Source organism: Phocoena phocoena, chromosome 9 (genome assembly GCF_963924675.1).
Source record: "Phocoena phocoena chromosome 9, mPhoPho1.1, whole genome shotgun sequence".
Lineage (NCBI taxonomy): Eukaryota > Metazoa > Chordata > Mammalia > Artiodactyla > Phocoenidae > Phocoena > Phocoena phocoena.
The window spans coordinates 104,629,140-104,648,723 of NC_089227.1; the positions used below are offsets into that span (position 1 = coordinate 104,629,140).

The 19,584-nt window shown below is 45.2% G+C and overlaps 1 protein-coding gene across 1 annotated transcript in view; it reads left to right on the forward strand.

Moving 5' to 3' along the window:
* Nucleotides 1-773: 773 nt before the first annotated feature.
* Nucleotides 774-19,584, forward strand: part of NOM1 (nucleolar protein with MIF4G domain 1) — a 42,678-nt gene continuing 23,867 nt past the window's right edge. The window contains exons 1-2 of the mRNA XM_065883634.1: nucleotides 774-989; nucleotides 2,380-2,458. Of these exons, the coding sequence (XP_065739706.1) occupies nucleotides 774-989; nucleotides 2,380-2,458 (295 nt within the window). The remainder of the gene's footprint in view (nucleotides 990-2,379; nucleotides 2,459-19,584) is intronic.

The window sequence follows — 19,584 nt, forward strand, 5'->3', positions numbered from 1 at the left end:
AGGAGCCCATCACAAATCACAGGACTGGCATATCTTGCACCAAAGGTGATGCTATTTATCCTACTTATCTTTACACTGAATTTTTCTTTATCATGGACTTAGCCCGGACCTTAGGGCAATATCTTTTAGTGGAATCAACTGACAATGTTACAGAAGAAGAAACAGGCTGAGAGAGGAGAATGCTCCACGGTCTGGCTCCTGGTTCCTCCTTTACACCTCATAGATTCCCCCAATGTGAGAAAAGCAAAATGAACTACGGTTGTTCACTGCAGAATGGACCTTAAAATGAGAATCTATCCTAATTTATTAGTACTTCCCAAACTGGAACCAAAAATTTTATCACTAATAATGTTTTACTTTTATGGGTATTTTGTAGCTCACAAAGCACATGTTATCCATTATTTAAATTCACAATAACCCAACAAGATAAACTAGGGTTGTCATCCCTTTTTAACAGATGAGGAAACTGAAATATGAAGTAAAATAACATACCCAGGCTTGCAGTTAGTAAACCACAGAGGCAATTCCAACCTTCAGATCTCTGTTCCAAGTCCAAAGCTCACTCTCCCGCTCTACAGAGCCATCCCAGGAGAAGCGATGAGTTATAGATAGGGATAGAGATACAGTTACAGTATGGACAGATGCAGATGTAGAACAATCATAGCTACAGATATGGGTAGAGATGTAGTTACGGTTTTGCTATGGATGTGAATATAGATGTGGTGGTGGTTATGGATGTAGAGGTAGATATATAGTTATAGAGAGACATAGAGATGGAGATGGAGAAGGACATGCAGGTGGGGATGGAGATGCAGACGGAAATGGAAATGGAGAAGGAGATGCAGATGGGGATGGGGATGCAGAAGGGGATGGAGATGGGGATGGAGAAGGAGATGGGGATGGAGATGCAGGTGGGGACAGAGATGGAGAAGGAGATGCAGATGGGGTTGGAGATGGAGATAGAGATGGAGAAGGAGAAGGAGATGCAGGTGGGGATGGAGATGGAGATAGAGATATGAAATGCCCCTTGAGCTAGCCGAATTAAAATTCTAATATGCAGCTAGAAAACCCTGGGTCTAGATACTCTAGCTCCCGGCCATTCCCTTCTGTTCACAGAAGATCTTGTTTAAGGGAGATGATGCCGTAGAAATGATGTCTGCCAGGCTGAAGAGTTCTGGGACTGCTGGTTCCGTGTACTGAAAGGGATGATAAAATTTCCCTTTCTCTTGTTCATCAAAATTAGCCTTTAGGACTTCCCTGGTGGTGCAGTGGTTAAGAATCCACCTGCCAATGCAGGGTACACAGGTTCGATCCCTGGTCTGGGAAGATCCCACATGCTGCGGAGCAACTAAGCCCGGGCGCCACAACTACTGAGCCCACGGGCTGCAACTACTGAAGCCTGTGTGCCTAGAGCCCGTGCTCTGCAACAAGAGAAGCCACCGCAGTGAGAAGCCCGCGTACTACAACAAAGAGTAGCTCCCACTCACCACAACTAGAGAAAGCCCATGCGCAGCAATGAAGACCCAACGCAGCCTAAATAAATAAATAAATAAAAATCAGCCTTTAATATATTTAGAAATTTTGGAGCTCCCTGGGACATTCTGGAATGTTAATTTATATATAGTCCTACTTTGTCTTTATATATTTGAAAAATAAAAGGTGAAACTCAAAGGAAAAAATGAATAGTAAAAATACTTGTTGTAATTTTTACTATTATAAAATTAAATTATATTTTAAGAGTTCCAATACATTTCTAACTGTGGTAGATTTTAAGGTAATTATGTGTCTCTTCGGTAATATATTTGCTATCAACTTATTGCATAAAAGGATTACTTGCGAATTCAAGATTATTTTTAGATTTATAGCCCTTTCAAGTGAAAAGGGGGTTTTTCAGGAGTACTTCTGATTTCCAGTTTCTGGTGAATTTTCCATTTGCCATCAATAATGCTCCCTGCAGAAATCCCCCTTCATGTAAATCGAGCCTGACACTCCTATAATGCACAGTGCAAAAGAGCGCTCCTAGGGCAGGGAATAACGTGTGTGAATTATGTCAGGCCGCCATGCAGAAACCGTTCATCCCACAGTTTATGAATGCAGATGCTCCCAAAGCATGTTTTGGTATTCTAAAGAGATGTATGTGTTTTTATATTCATTGGCTATCTTGATAAATGTTTATTGTGGACACAGCAAAAACTGTTGATTTGAAAAGATATTTTTGTAAACCTTTTTCGGCCTACCTCTAATGTTTATTACTCACATGATCAAAATTGTATGGCTCTGTTACCCAGTCTAATGTTGTTTTTGTTGTTTTGATTTTTCCAAAGTAAAGTCTTTGTGAAAGGCATCAGTTGGAACCTCAGAGTTTGGCTTTCTCTGCAGGTGTGCTGGGGGCCTCAGCGTCCGTGTGCCTCAGCTGCCTGGGCTCAGTCTGTCCAGGAGGGATTTGGAAAGGACCCAGGTGAGTAGCAGAGATACAGTTAAAGATGCTATAGTATATCATGCTATGTTGTGTTACTTTACGTTACCTTATATTACACTGTGTTATATTACACTTGTGCTGTGCTGTGTTGCGTTACGCTGCTCATACTATATATCATATCATATTATTACATTATATTGTTTTAGACTATAGGGCTATGGTTGCAATGCAGAAAAATAATTTTGTCTGAGTTGAGGATGGAGTTAGTGTTTGGGCTGAATGATACACTGTCACACTGTCCGCATTCCCTGGATAGTTGCCCTTCTCTTCACTTTCTGTCCTATGACTTGATCATTAAAGTCTGGGCTTTGATTTGTTTGTTTGGTGGTTTTGAAAATGAAAGGCTGAGAACTCACGCTTACCCAGCCTCCTGTCTTCATGTGGGGCGGGGGGTGGGGGGGTGGGGGGGTGGGGGGGGGCTGTGTGTGTGTGTTTGTGTGTGTGTATTCCTGAAGATCTCAGGGGCTGGGATTCTATAATGTATCTCAGGGACCAGTTCTCTTATCTACGCCCCTGAGTCATCAGCCTTCATTCACACAAATGTAGAAGCTGGCGGATGCTCTGACTTCCCCTCCAAGGCTGTCCGCTCAGCGCTTCTCACAATGATGTATGTCTTGCTTAGCTCCTGGCCAGTGTCTGGGAGTGGAATTTAGCCTGTTATTTGAATAACAATTACAAGAAAAAGCATGCAAATAGACGTGTAACCTTAACTGAGGGATTATTTTTGAAAGACACTTTTAGTCACCTTCTTATAGTTAGGTCATTGAAAAGAAACCATTCTTCTTTTTGTGAAAGATTGCTCCAGAAGCATTAGAAATCCAAGTAGGAATAAATCGATTAATTTTCAAAGCTTGCAGGGATAAACTTTATTCTGAAATCATGGACGTTCTCTTCTAATTAAATTCAAATATGGTTAACTCCTTTCAGACATATTACAATAATAAATAGTAGACTGGGGCGGCGGTGGTGAATATCCTTGATCCCTGTAAATAATTAGATTGGTTGGCTAATAGAGCATAATGCCTAACACTAAAAATCTCAACCTTCTACATCTGTCTCATTAGCAAAAATAAATAGGTTTGTGTTAGGCCAACAGACTAACGCAGGAACCCAGTATTGTTCCAGGACCTGCCAAAGGAGGGGAGGACTCTTGCTGGCAGTGGGTATCAACATGGTTTTCCTCTTCCTACAAAGAGAGTGGGACGTGATTAGATTAGCAGCTCTCACGGCTACACTGCTGGTCGGTAACAGCCGAGGGGCGGAGACAGGAACCGGTTCTCTCTAGGGGGCCCCAAGGGCATGGCAAAGAGCTTCTTTCTGCTTCGCAGAGATGGGTGATGAGGGTCCAGTGAGATGATGCCAGTGGTCAGTGTGAACGTAGTGGGCAGTGTGAACATGGCGACAGCCCAGCCAGACCCCCCTTCAGTGCTTCCCCAGACATACCCGTGCCCTCACTCTTCCCTCAGGGTGTTTACAGAGTCACACTGACATTCTTCCATCCATGAATGCTTGCCAAGGAGGAGAATCAAGCTTGCACTGTGGGCCACGTTTGCACTTGCCTGATCTATACTAGGAAATTGTTGTCCATCCTTTGTGTTCTAAGCAGGGTGACCTGATATCTTGTTTGGGGGTGAAGAAGGCTTCAGTCACTCTCTTCTCTTTCTTTTCAGTTTCATCCGTTCAGGTCACAAGTATCGACTTTCTCTGTGCTCACCACTATCCTAGGCACTGAGAATATTTGCATAAATAAAGTTGATGAGTACATGCACAAATACAGAACAGTACTTACAGCCCTCAGCTGTCCTCTGCTTATAATTTAGGAGAGAGACAAATGTAATTGATAATTACAATTAATAACTTAATCAATTAAGTAACAGGTAATGATTGATAAATCCTGTATTGAGAATTAAAATATGATCTTTCAGATAAAGAGCAGATTAGGTCTAGAAAGACCCAAAGGAGAACTCTGAAAGGTGGGAAAAGAAAAGTGGATCGGTTAGGGGCCCAGGCTGGAGGTGTACCAGGGCAGGGGGCATCACACAACCCCCGACCAGCATCAGGCCAGGCATCTCCTGACCCACAGCCCTGAACAGAAGGCGGGGCAGGTAGGCTTATCCCTCCTCCAGGTCCAGTAGGAGTTCTGCCCACTGACAAGACCAGGTGACCCAGCAGCATCAGCAGAGGACTGACCAAAAGTGGCCCTCCCTCACCTAGAAAAACTGGACGACCAGGGGCTCCAGGGGAGGAACCCACCATCTGGCCCAGGAAACACTCCAGGCTCTGGGGCTGGGAACTCTCCCTGCTGGAAGGCATCAGGTGGTCTGGCCTGGGGAAGATGCCCCCACCCACTTAGGTGGCACCAGCAGGGACCAGGGGGAGCCCCACCAGCACCAGATAACGAGCAGACTGAACAGTCCAAGCACTAAAACTGCCATTAGAACCACAGCCCAAGGAAGCAGGCCAAGAACTGTGTGCTAAACTGAAATGGGGCGACCACCTGCTGAAATAAAGGCTCCAAATTGCACTGAGCCTCCTGATATAATAGCTGCACCGTCCAGGGTACAATCGGAAATTGCACGTCATTCCAAGAACTAGGAGTATCACCACCAGAGTGGGAAAAGACGATCAACCAATACCAACACCAAGACCAGATCAGATGTTGGAGTCATCAAACAGGGTTTTAAAGTAGCTGTGAACAAAAATGCATCAGTGAGTAATCGCAAATTCTCTGAAAACAAAAAAGTAGAAACCTCAGCAGAGAAATAGACATTATTTTTTTAAAAAAATTATAGAACTGAAAATTACAACAACCAAAATAGAAAACTCACTGGACACACTCAGGAGTGGAGCGGGGATGGCAAGGGCTAGGATCAGTGACCTTGAGGACAGATCAGCAGAATCTACACAATCTCAATAACAGAGAGAATAGACTGAAAAAAAAAATGCACAGAGCTTCAGGGACCTGTGGGACAATAACAAAAGATCCCACGCTCACAACATCAGAGTCCCAGAAGAAGAGAAAAAGAGTAGAGCTGAAAGAGGATTCCACAAAATAATAGCTGAAAAACTGTGAAATTTGGTAAAAGGCATAAACCTACGGATTCAAGAAACCGAGCTTATCCTAAGCAGGATAAACCCAAAGAAATCCATCCAAGACACATCATAATTAAACCTCGGGAAACCAAAGACAAAGAAAAAAAAATCGTGAAAGACAAATTACTGATAGACGAACACCAATTCGAACGACAACAGATTTGTCATTGGAAACCCCAGAGGCCAGAGGAAAAGGCATGACATTTGTCCAGTGCTGAAAAAATGACTTGTGGGCCACAAATTCTATAGCCTCAGTGAAAGTATCCTTCAGGAATGAAGGGAAAGTAAAGACATTCTCAGAAATAAAAAAACTAAAAGAATTTGTCACTAACAGACCTACCCTTCAAGCATGGCTTAAAGGAAGTTCTCCAAACATTAAGGTAATGACAAAAGAAGGAATCTTGGAGCATCAGGAAGGACAGAAAGAGCAGAAATAGGGGTCAACGCAACAGGCTTCCTTTTCCTCATGAGTTTTCAAAGTCATGTTTGATGATTGCAACAAAAATTGTGACACTGTTCAAGACCCAGGACCAGGGTGTTTAAAAGTGGAACCTAAATGGAAGTACAGTTTCCACACGTCACCTCCGGTGGGAAGATGGGCCACGACATCACAGCCACTCCCTGAGTGCTCATCAGAAGAAGCTGAGCTGGAGCAATCACATGGCAAAAGCTGTTACCAAATTTGGGGAAAACATGTTGAAATTTGCATTATTCCCACTATATCAGTAAGACCCGATGCTCAGTTGAACCATACTTAAAATGTGAGTATTCAAAGGTGGGTGCAGAAAAATCCCTCTTGCTTATCCTTCCTCTGGTTCAACATTAGTCAAACCTGCTAATGCACAAATTTCCTCATCTGATTACAGAGACAGTGCCTTGGATCACAACGGCTGCCTGTGTTTGCTGTCGTGATTTTAAGACTATTACATAAAAAGCCATCGTTCTCTAGCACACACAGCCAGAAGGTCTTATTTGGCATCGAAAGTGGTCTGTGATTTTCTGCTTTACGTGGAGCATCGCCTCCATTATTCGTTTTATTCCAATAACGGTAGCATTGCTGCCATCTGAAAAGAGAATGCACCCTGCTAAACTGGCAACCAAGAAGCAGAGACATAGCAACAAACAAGAGAACGGAAAAGGAGACAAGGGATGCTAACAGAAAACAGGGACCAGAAGGGGAGCCCTGAAGATGAGGGTCCTGTGGCTCCTGAGACCCTGGGGAGGAGCAGGGGCAGGGAGGTGACAAGCCCCTGCCCTCCCCTGGGAGCTGGGGACTGGGGTGCTCTCTCTGCATGTGACCTCCCTACTCACCTCCTCAGATTACGGATTGGCCATTGAGGGGTGTTCTTCCTTGAAGAGGCAACGTAGGAGGGGATCCTGGCGAGGCTGGCGTGGTCTCAACCCCTCCATTTCTGGTCACCCCACTTCTGCCAAGGTCCGGGCTTGCGTGTATCCCCTGACGTGACAGTTTAGGGGGTCCCTGCAGCGTGAGCTATTTCCCCCCTGTAGGACCCACATGCCCCCGACCCCCACCCCCAGGCCTTTACCGGGGTCTCTCTGGGCCACCTGTTTCTACATCCTGCCTCTCCCTCAGCGATCCTGGCCTCTGCTGAGTCATGGAGAGTCACTGCCACCCGCGGTCCTGGTGTCCCAGTGTGGAGGAGAGAAACTTGACCCAGGGAAGGACAGATGCCTCGAGTCATTCTCGAAAGTTTCACCGTCCTGGGTGGTCGCATCCAATGGCTCTCGTCGGCTCACGTCCACACTCTGGCTGCCACAGGCAGGAAGAGGGAGCGCCTGCCCCTCTCACCTCCCGAGCGGGAGATAGGCCTGGGCTTGCCCCCTTCTTGGGATCAGGCAGCCGCAGGAAGAGTGCAGCACTACAGATGCCCTCTGACAGCCGCCTGGGTCCCTCTCACCCACGTGCTCTAGGACTTCTGCTGCAGTTGAGTTTCTGTGCCGGTGAAGCTCTCAGGGCAAGAGCCTAAACTGTGAGCAATTTACCGTGTTAACGAAGGTGGCCCTGGGAGGCCTTGCCCAGGAAGAGGTGGTCCTGCAGGAGTGGGCCCTTCATGTGGGGAGGCTAACCAGGGAATGAGCTTAAGGAATTGGAGGAAGACACTGTTGGGTTTCATGTGCCTCCCTGGATGGTCCTGGAGATGTTGAAAACCAGCCGGGGTCTCAGGGAGCCTGGGCCCCCGGCTGCCTCCCTGGACCGTCCTGGGTGAAATCTGCAAGCGACAGATAAAGTTCTAGGGCCCACCGTGCACCCACCCCTCTACCAGTAGCGGTTTGTTTTTTTTGTTTTTTGCTTTAAAGCACATTGTCATACTATACGTGACTCTTTTTGTCTCTACTTGCACCCAGAGGTAACGCCACAAATAAAACACTAAAATGGGAGCTTTTCGGGAAAAAAAAAAATAGAATCCAGAATGTTCTGAGCCACTTAAACTCTTCTGGAAAAGTGGAAAAAACAGTGTGGAAGTGTCAATACTTCTCCTGTATTTAGACAATGTCTTTAAATGTCAACTTTGTATGTGACTGAGAGATGTATATAAACGGAGGCATTATTATCATTCTATCATAATTTACTACTTGACCAAAATAAACTAATAAGATAAATAAATACATCTGCTCATCCCCAACTGACTAATATGACCCTGAACGGAAATAAAACACTGGATGAGCCGGAGATGCCACGTTTAGACTGGATTAGCGACAGAATCTCAGTGTGCTGTTTCGATATAATTAACGCGATGATTTAATATGTTTTTAGCTCAGAATCATCGTAAGAGGTTTTTTGTAGTAACACAGAAATGAACACACACTCATCCAATCTGCAGAGGAATAAAAGGTTATAATATTTTTGAGTTCTCCTGGCAGAGGATCCATTCTCATCAATCTCGTGCTCGGCAGGAGAGCCTAAGGATGTTTTTCTCCCCATCACTCACAGCCGTTATTTAATGTGGGGTAACAGCCACAGTCTTCATTAATATATTAACCTATGGCTCAAAAAGGCCTCGCAGTAAACCAGCTAAAGACTCCTCCTGGCAGGTTCACGTCACAGGGCTTGCAGACATTAACCACTGGAAACACTGACCTCAGGGATAAGCCCAAAGTTAATAACCAGTCGAAGTCGGCTGGCCGACAAGCAGAAAGAGGGAGCCAAGAAGCCGGCCTCAGGGAACCCACGTGCGAGCTGTTCAAGAGGGACGGGGCACAACCACGTGTAAAACCTTACGGTGGAACGTTCTGCAGCTTCTAAAAGAATGAGCAAAATGGAACGAGTGCTAAATGGAACCTGTTGCAAAATGGAACGAGTGCTAAATATATGGTTACGTGAAAAAAAAATGAAGATACCACGTGGATTAAACTCTTAGTTGCTCAGCATTCTAGCACTGAGGGGTCCCCAGAGGAACGGCTGACTCCTGGCCTGCTCACCCTAAAGCTAAACCTACCGAGGCTCCCTGGAAACACGCAGCACGCTTTCCTAATGACACCAGATCTCGGTTCTTTCGAACCGAAAGAACCGAAAAGGAAATCTTAGACTCTTGTAGATGTGTAATGAGACAGTAAAGCATGTGTCTGTGGACTCTGCTTCCCGGTTTCCAAATGACTCACAGTGCAAGTTTTCACATCGTAAGCTCAGGGGTCTCCCATCCTGCTCACCCTGCAGTGAAACCTGGCTCTGACGAGCCTCCACAGGACACACGAGCCATCGCCTATTCTGTAGCTTGAAGGTCAACAAAGAACGACCGGACATAACCGGGAAACCAGAAATACGAAGGAGAGGGCTTCCCTGGTGGCACGGTGGTTGAGAGTCCGCCTGCCGATGCAGGGGACACGGGTTCGTGCCTCCGTCCGGGAGGATCCCACGTGCCGCCGAGCGGCTGGGTCCCTGAGCCATGGCCATTGAGCCTGCGCGTCCGGGGCCTGTGCTCCGCAACGGGAGAGGCCACAGCAGTGAGAGGCCCGCGTACCGCAAAAAAAAAAAAAAAAAAAAAAAATACGAAGGAGAAAGAATAAGGGAAACAAGAAAAAGGGAACCAAGAAATCATATGCACCTATGATCCCATATCGATTTAAAATATACACAGTGTGTCAGAGAAAGACAAATATCACATGATATCACTTGTGTGCGGAATCTAAAAGAAATCATACAAATGAATTTATTTATAAAACAGAAACAGACTCACAGACAGAAAAAACAAACTTACGGTTACCAAAGGGGAGAGGGTGGCAGGGAGGGCTGAATTAGGAGTTTGGGATTAACAGATACACCCTACTGTATATAAAACAGATAACCAACGACGACCTAGCACAGGGAAGTGTATTCACTATCTTATAATAACTTATAATGGAAAAGAATCTGAAAAAAATAGATACATTGTATGTAGGGAGTTCCCTGACGATCCAGTGGTTAGGACTCAGCACTTTCACTGCTGTGGCCCTGGGTTCAAAACCTGGTTGGGGAACTGGGATCCTGCAGGCCATTCGGCACAGTCAAAAAAAAAAAAAAAAGAGGGCTTACCTGGTGGCGCAGTGGTTGAGCGTCCGCCTGCCGATGCAGGGGACACAGGTTCATGCCCTGGTTCGGGAAGATCCCACATGCCGCGGAGCGGCTAGGCCCGTGAGCCATGGCCGCTGAGCCTGTGCGTCCGGAGCCTGTGCTCCGCAACGGGAGAGGCCACAACAGTGAGAGGCCTGCGTACCGCAAAAAAAAAAAAAAAAAGAATATATATATATATCCGAATCACTTTGCTGTACACCAGAAAGTAACACAACATTGTAAATCGACTATACTTCAATTAAAAATATATATATAGGGCTTCCCTGGTGGCACAGTGGTTGAGAGTCTGCCTGCCGATGCAGGGGACGCGGGTTCGTGCCCCGGTCTGGGAAGATCCCACATGCCGTGGGGTAGCTGGGCCCGTGAGCCATGGCCGCTGGGCCCGCGCGTCCAGAGCCTGTGCTCTGCAACGGGAGAGGCCACAACAGTGAGAGGCCCGTGTACCACAAAAAAAAAAAAAAAATATATATATATATATATATATATACACAGTGTGTTTGTAAGTACACCAACATATGTGTGTTTATACATGTGCATATATATGTGTATCTGGAAAGATATGTACTCAGATTCGAGCAGTGCTAATCTCTAGGTGGTGGGACATACTTTTTTTTTAACTGTTGCGTTTTTCAGTTTTCATCTTCCAATCACATAAGTGTACAATGCTTCTGAAATTACACAAAAAATGTTTTTCAAAATAGAAATAAACTAAAACAGTATATTAAAAACCTAGAGTAGGGCTTCCCTGGTGGCGCAGTGGTTGAGAGTCCGCCTGCCGATGCAGGGGACGCGGGTTCGTGCCCCGGTCCGGGAAGATCCCACATGCCGTGGAGTGGCTGGGCCCGTGAGCCATGGCCGCTGAGCCTGCGTGTCCGGAGCCTGTGCTCCGCAACGGGAGAGGCCACAACAGTGAGAGGCCCGCGTACCGCAAAAAAAAAAACCTAGAGTGATCTGAGATGTTGCAAGAAACAGAACAGAACTTCAAAAAAGACTCCAAATGGTATCTTAGAGATCCTGGGGAACAAATGCATTCGTAAAACAAGAATAGGATGACATGAAAAAGGAAAGAATAGAGGACAAGTAACTTTTAAAAGAACGCTGAGATTGAAAGCATTAATAGAAAAGTTGTAAGATGGAGCTGGGGAAAAAGGCAGATAGAAAATACGGGAAGCAATAAAAGACTTAGAACATCAATCCAAAAAATTTCAACATCTAACCAATAAGAGTCCCAGAACGAGAGTGTAAAGAATCTGAGGGGTGAATGTTGTTAAAGAGAGATTATCAGAAATTACCAGAATCAAAAGTCTTCAAATGGGGCTTCAAATGGGGCTTTCCCATACCTCAAAAAAAAAAAAAAAAAAAAGTCTTCAAATGGAGAGTTCTCAGCACAATAAATGAAAAAGAGACCCACATCTCAATATATCACTTCAGAACACACAAAGAGAAAAGAATCAGATTGGCATTTGATTTTCCATAAACAACACTAGATGCTAGAAAATAATGAAGCAACATCTTCAAAGTTCCTAGGGAAAAAATTCTGTTTCACCTAAAATTCTGCAGCCCACCAAACCACCAATCAAGCATGAGGTAGAATACAATCATTTTCAGGTATGACATTTACAGAGTTTACTTCGTGCTCTCTCCTTCCCCTTCTGGGAAGTTACTCAAGAATGTGAATCAGAGAATGGAGAGCAAGTGACAAACTGAGGGGCACTCGTCCCCTTGCCCCCTCCCCTTCCAGGAAGCAGCCCTGGAGCTTAATGAGGGGAAACCCTGGGTGACAGCAGTCTGGATGCTACCTAGTGAAAGGACACAGAAGGAGAATGCTGTGCCTTAGGTGTCTTTACAGAGGGTGAATAGGAGGGGCCATGTCAATGGTTGGGTTTTCCAGAAACAGGAGCTGGAGTGGAGTTTGTGTTGGAGATCCGCACAGAGGAAAGGGGAGGAAGCAGGGTTGGGGAGCTGTGGCTCAGGCCAGGAGCCTGCAGGGCGGAGTGGGCCACCGTGGCCCATCAGAGGAGCCCCCAAAATCCCCTCCCCCAGCCCATCACTAGATGTGGACCACCCAGGGAGGGGCGTGCCTGTGGTCAGGGAGGCTCTCTGCCGCAGAGGCCGGCCCTGAAGGGGCATCTGGTGCACACGTCTCTTGGTGGGCCCACAACACAGTCCATGGCAAACCCCTGGAAAGCACAGAGATGAGCTGCAGGGGTTCTATCAGCCCCCTACAAAATCTACAGGCAGGACGCTAAGTTATGGTTCTGAAGAGTTTTCTATGGGGGGAGCACAGAGTAAGTAAGTATGCAATTTCCTGAAAGTGGGTTAATGAAACTTAAAGGATATAAAAATTAAGTTAACTTTTAAGATCTTCATCTCCAATATCCATTGCCTAGGCTAAGTTTTTTTTTTAATAACTTTGCTTTTCTAAGAGCAGTTTAGGCCGACAATAAAACTGAGACGAAGAGATTTCCCATACGGCCACCCGGCCACCCGCCGCCCACACGCAGGCATAGCCTCCCCTTTGTTGACAGCACTCAACAGAGTGGTTCACTTGTTTTGCCAAAGGTGAAGCTCCATTGACACATCAGAATCACCTAAGTCCACGTCTGTCCTAGGGCTCACTCTGGGTGTTGTACACTCAGTGGACTTGGACAAATGTGCAATGACATATATCATCATATCATAAAGAGTGTTTTCACTGCCCTAAAAATCCTCTGTGCTCTACCTATTCAGCTTTTCCCAACCCCTCCCCTCCAAAACCACCGATCTCTTTACCATCTCCATAGTTGTGCCCTTTCCAGATTGTCATAGAGTCAGAATCATGCAGTGTGTCGCCTTTCCAGACCGGCTTTCACTTAGGGATGTGCCTTATGGGTCCTCCGTGCCTTGTCTTGGCTTCACAGCTCATCTCTCTTTAGCACTGAATGATATTTCACTCTCTGGATACACCACAGGTTATTGATCCTCTCACCTACTGATGGACGTATGAGTTGCCTCCAATTTTTGGCAATTATGAATAAAGCTGCTCTGAGTATTTGTGTGCAGGCTTTGTGTGGAGATATGTTTTCAACTCTTCTGGGTAAGTACCAAGGAGCATGCTTGCTGGATTATATGGCAAGAGTACGTTTCATTTTGAAAGGCACCGCCCAACTGCCTTGCAAAGTGGCTGCACCACGTGCGTCCCCACCAGCGGTGAGCGTTCCGGCTGCCCCACATCCTCGCCAGCATTTGGTGTTGTCGGTGCTCTGGATTCTGGCCATTCTCAGAGGTGTGTAGTGGTGTCTCATTGCTGTCTTAATGTGCATTTCCCTGATGACATAGGATGTGGAGCATCCTTTCATACATGCTTACTTGCCATCCGTATATCTTCTTTGCTGAGGTATCTATTAAGGTCTTTGGCCAATTTTTTTAGTTGGCTTGTTTTCTTGAGTTTTGAGAGTTCTTTGAGTTGAGTTGAATTTTGAGAGTTCTTTGTCTATTTTGGGTAATAACCCTTTATCAAATGTGTCTTTTGCAAATATTTTCTTCCACTATGTGGCTTATCTTTTAATTCCCTTGATATTGCCTTTTGCAGAGCAGAAGTTTTTAATTTTAATGAAATCCAGCTTAACAATTATTTCTTTCATGGATCGTGTCTTTGGTGTTGTATCTAAAAAGGCATCACCGTGCCCAAGATCATCTAGGTTTTCTCCTATGTTATCTGCTAGGGGGTTTGCATTTTACACTTAGGTCTATGATCCATGTTGAGTGAATTAGTTTAGGCTTTTGACAGTATTTATGTGATAGATTGCTCAAAACTGTCTGCACTCCTAAGTTTGTTGCAGCATCACTTACAATAGCCAAGATATGGAAACAACCTATGTGTCCATCGAAAGATGAATGGATAAAGAAAATGTGATGTATACATACAATCAAATATTATTCAGCCTTAAAAAAGAATATACGTTATATTCTGTTCTATGCTACAACATGGATGAACCAGGAGGGCATCACGCTCAGTGAAGTAAGCCCGTCCCAGAAGGACAAATCCTGCATGATTCCACTTACCTGAGGAATCTAAAGTAATCAAACTCACAGAAGCAGAGGGTAGCATGGTTGTTGCCAGAGGCTGGGGGAGGGGAGACGTGGAGTTGGTAATAGGCATAAAGTTTCCGTTGTGCAGGATAAACAGTTTCCGGAGATCTGTTGTACAACTCAGTGCCTCCAGTTAACCATTCTGGGTTTTTTTTCTTGAAAATTAGTTTTAAGAGTGTAGATCTCATGTTAAGTGTTCTTATGACAAAGAAGGTAGGGGCATGAGGAAGTTAGCAGGTGATGGATAAGTTTATTGACTGTGGTGATGGTATCACAGGTGAAAGCACATGTCCATACTAAACAAAGTGCGTACATCAAATATGTGCATTTTTTATGTATAACAGTTGTATCTCAATAAAGCCATAAATAAAATTGATCAGGTTACTGTAATACACTTATGCTAGGTTATTTTTTGAAAAGAGATTCCTATGCTTTAGATATCAGCATACCAAGTGTTGGTATTTGCACAGCAAGGCTGAGGTTGTATTCTAAACGTCTAAAACCCTGACTTACTTCACTATCCTCATGAAGGACAGCTGTATCTTCCACGGAATAGGATTATGGAGGCACCAAAGGTAAACTACTTTTCAGTAGTTCCGACGAGTACTCAGTTACAGCACCATCATTCTGTTCCTCTGCGTAGAATAAGAGCAATAGGGACAAGGCCAGGGTTAAACCCTATTTCTTGTCCCATTTAGGGCTCTGTTAAAGGATATTTTAAGGACATCCTCTACTATCATAAAAGAACTAAGCATCAGGTACCGGAAGCACAGAGGGCCCCAAACAAGATGAACCCAAACAGACCTACATCAAGACATATGACAATTAAAATGGCAAAAGTTAAAGAGGAGTCTAAAGGCCGCAAGAGAAAAACAAGGGTTCAAGGGAACCACATAAGGGTATCTATCAGCTGATTTCTCTACAGAAATATTGCAGGCCAGGAGGGAGTGGCAAGCTATATTCAAAGTCCTCAAGGAGAAAAACCTGCAACAGAGGGTACTCTACCCAGCAAGATTATCATTTAGAATAGAAGCAGAGAGAAAGAATTTCTCAGACAAGCAAAAACTAAAAGAATACACTAATACTAAACCTAACCTAAAAGAAATATTGAAATGTCTTCTCTAAATAGAAAAGAAGCAAGAATCTATGAGAAAGGGAAAATCACAATAGGAAAAGCAAATATATAAAAGAATTGTAGATCACTTAAATAAGCCAGTACATAGATTTAAAAAAAAACAGTCAAAAAAGTTTGTGAAAGTGATTATAACCACAATGAACAGCAAAAGGATAAAGATGAAGATGTAAAATAGGACATCAAAATCATAAAAGGTGGGCGAGGGGAGTAAGAAAATGTAGATTTTTTTAGAATGTGTTTGAGCTGGGGGAGGAGGGATAAATTAGGAGCTTGGGATTAACAGGTACACACTGCTATGTGTAAAATAGAGAAACAACAAGGTCCTACTGTATAGCACAGGGAACTATATTCAAAACCTTGTAATAGACTATAGTGGAAAAGAATCTGAAAAAGAATATCTATGTATGTATGACGGAGTCACTTTGCTGTGCACCGGAAACTAACACAACATTGTCAATCAACTATACTTCAATAAAAAGTAAAATAAAAATAAAAGAACTAAGCGAGGCTTCTGGAAATGTATACCAGCAGATTCACCAAATAATAAAATAAGTTCATCAGTTAAATAAGGTTGCTTAGTATTATCGAATCAGATGCCAGAGTTAGGCTGACAAGAACACCTGTTTAGGTGTTGGCATGATGACACTTTACTGTTTCTCTTGACAGTACCTGATGGGTAGGTTTAGCTGTGTCCTGAGGGCCCTGGGAACACAGCAGTAGTTCTGCATCATCGACACGAAGGAGGGCTTCCTGTTGATTTAATTTTAGAGGCCACGTGACCAGATCAGCTAAGAACTATTCTGAAATCTTTAGATGTAAGGACTGTGTAAAACAGAGCCATCTTAACATAATGAAACATGGAATTTGATGTCAGGAGGCCATTCCTCCCCACTCTGATTTCCTCAGTGACATTATGATAAAGGCAAAAGGTGCATTAAAAGCTTTGGATCTATATTGAGGTCGTAAAATCTCGTCCATAGACAGTTCCTGTCTGGGGATTCATATGCCAGAATAGATCAATAAATGATGTGAAAAGTTCTACACTATTTTCAACCAACTGCTCTATAAAGTATAAGTGAATGCTCGCTAGCTGGGAGTGTTAAATTACAGTAGCTGGGAGTATTAAATTACAATACACTCAAATAATTTGTTTTCTATTTATTTTCTTGGGGAAATTAACTGAGAAATGAAATGTTAGACTTGCCTCATTTTCCGGGTAAAATCCTGAAAATAAGCCCTGACCGACACCAACCCCAGATAGGTGCCCTGTCCCACCCCACAGTAGATGCTGGATGGAGACTCTTACTCTTGGGCTCTCAGGGTGAGAACCTGATATTGTAAAACTCTAATGGTGGGACTTCCCTGGTGGCGCAGTGGTTAAGAATCTGCCTGCCAATGCAGGGGACATGGGTTCGAGCCCTGGTCCGGGAAGATCCCACATGCCGCAGAGCAACTAAGCCCAAGTGCCACAACTACTGAGCCTGAGCTCTAGAGCCCATGAGCCACAACTACTGAAGGTCACGTACTTAGAGCCCGTGCCACACAACAAGAGAAGCCACTGCAATGAGAAGCCCACACACCTCAACAAAGAGTAGCCCCCGCTCACCGCAACTAGAGGAAGCCTGCACGAAGCAACGAAGACCCAACGCAGCCAAAAATAAATAAATTAATTTATTAAAGAAACAAAAACTCTAGTGGTGGCGCAAAGTTTGCAATCAGAGAAATGCCTTTCTCGTGGCAAAAGCCAGCTATTCCCAACTGACCAGAAATAAGACAAAAGAAGCGAATGCATCTTGGTATAGATGTCCACTCTTTGAAAACCTGTATAAACTGCTCTGAATGACAGAACATGGGCAGGTTTCTGTGGTCTTCAGGAAGGTGGCAGGTGGCTAGATCAAACTCAGGCCTAATAAGCGTCGCCAAGGTGAGGGGACCTTCGCTCCATCTCTCCAACAGGAAGGATCACTTTCCAGGCAACTGAAAGATTCATCACACGTTTCACAAAGGAGACAAGAGGTTCGGTAATGTGAGACCTTGATTTACAATGGTCTTTTGATTTACTGCTGCGTCTTTTTCAATCGTGCTATTTAAAACACGCCTCATTTAAAAGCTCATGTTTAGGCAGTGTTTGGGGCTAAAGATTCACTCTGTGCTAATAGGAAAATTAGTCTGTCTACACATAGTCCCAGATCTCCCAAGCCACGGGTCCAACCTCCAATAAAATTGCTTGCCAGGTGATAGATACTGGTTTTCTTCTGGGTAGTTACTATTTCTTTGTCTTTTTTTTTTTTTTTTTTTTCAAATGCAGTTTAAATGTTACGGAAGCAACATAAGAAAGATGCTTCGTAGCAGCAGTCTTGCTGGGTGAACACAAATGATAAGTATTTTTAGAGGGGCCCACTTCTCAATAGTACGACACCATTCGTGCAGCTCTTTATCCTTCAGGGAGCACTTGGAAACGCCTCGCTGGAGTCATGGGTAGCCTGCCAGGGCCATGCAGCCAGCGCTCTCCGCACTGACTCGCTCAAGCTCTGCCACCCCCGCACCAGCAAGGTGACGGGCGACTGCAGTTCTGTGTCTGTTGCACACCGTTCCTGCTGTCTCCTGGGATCTCGGGGACACGAAGTGAATTGATATGTTTCTGAAGGCTTAGACTAGTGCCTGGCTCATAGCAAACACGCCCTGAATGTGAGCCATGCTTATTGTGATTGACGCGGGAAGAATTCAAGTTCATTACGTGCTAAATATCACTAGCACAAGAGTTTACTGCAAGACCACTGGAGGATTTTTTAAAGGACCTCTTAAAATTCTCCTGAAGAACTAAAAGTGTTGCAGTGTGGATGACTGAAATAATCAAAATGAGCCCACAGTTTCCCACGTGAACCTCGAGATCCAAGCGACTCGGCCAGGGAGTCCCAGCTCTGATGCTGTGAACAGTAAAAACCTCTCCACTTCCATCAACCAAGAGACAGGCGTTTTCTGAAGGCCTTTATGCCAGGCCCTGAGAAAACAGAAAAGTGTGACCCAGGTCCCCGGCCTTGGGGAAGACAAGCAAGGGCTGGGGAATTCTGAGTGAGGGGGACATCTGGGGAAAGGGAAGGAGAGACTCAAGGTCAATTTCAAAACAGAGGGCATATTTGGTTGGGGCTAAATGGGTGAGGCAGTGTCGCCACGAGCACGGGGGAAGGCGGCCCCACTAGGCAGAGGGAAGGACGAACAGGAAGCTGGGGTGTAGCTCTGGTGGCTCCGGGGACAGAGGCAGAAGGAGCCACCTGAAATGTACGGCGGTGCTGTCTGCCCACCACCCCTGCCCCTGCCTCCGGGGAGTAATCCATCCTCCGCTCTGGAGCGCGTCTCCTGGGGTCCTCATGCAGTCGTCATCCTCACGGTGGTCCATTCTCCTGGGCACACGAGGGCTTCGGGAAACAGAAGGAATGGAATAGGATCCCACCCTCCTTTTCCCAAAGTGTGTGTGTGTGTGTGTGTGTGTGTAAGAAAGAATTTGGGGCCGAGGGAGGAGGAAACCAAGTTCGGGTTTAGAAAAATTAGGAAGAATACCCTCCCTTGGTTACTTCTGGATCGTTGTTTGATTATTAGCAGCAGGTTTTGTTTCTTTTGACTACTCTGTTAAGTTGGAATCTTCCAGAAGCAGACCCTGAGACGAGGATTTTAATGCGTGAGCTCTGGTTGAGGACCAACGCCCGAAGTGCGCTGGGGATGTGGGGAGCTGGCCCAGGACGTGAGCGCCCGGAGGAGGCTGTGCGCAGCTGCGCTCTCCGAGTCCGCAGGGCCGCGGAAGAAGCCGTGGTGGCCGGAGGGCTATGCCCGGGGGCTACCCACCCTCCAGCCCTCAGCCCACCTCCACGCCCCTGGCAGGACCGGAGTGAAAGCCCCTTGCTCCAGGACACCCCAGGTACCTGCTGTGTGGAGGACACGGGGAGGAACCGACAAAAGTGTTTTCTACAACCTTCTTTATCAAACTTTTTGATATTATCTGGAAATGTGACTTTGAACTTCTCATAGTCAAAAGGAAACTTTTCATTTAGAGAAAATAAAACATGCCTGGTTGGGACTTCCCTGGCGGCCCGGTGGTGCAGACTTTGCCTTCCAATGCAGGGGGTGCGGGTTCGATCCCTGGTCGGATAGCTAAGATCCCACATGCCTGGCGGCCAAAAAACCAAAACATAAGCAATATTGTAACAAATTCAATAAAAACTTTAAAACTTGTCCACATCA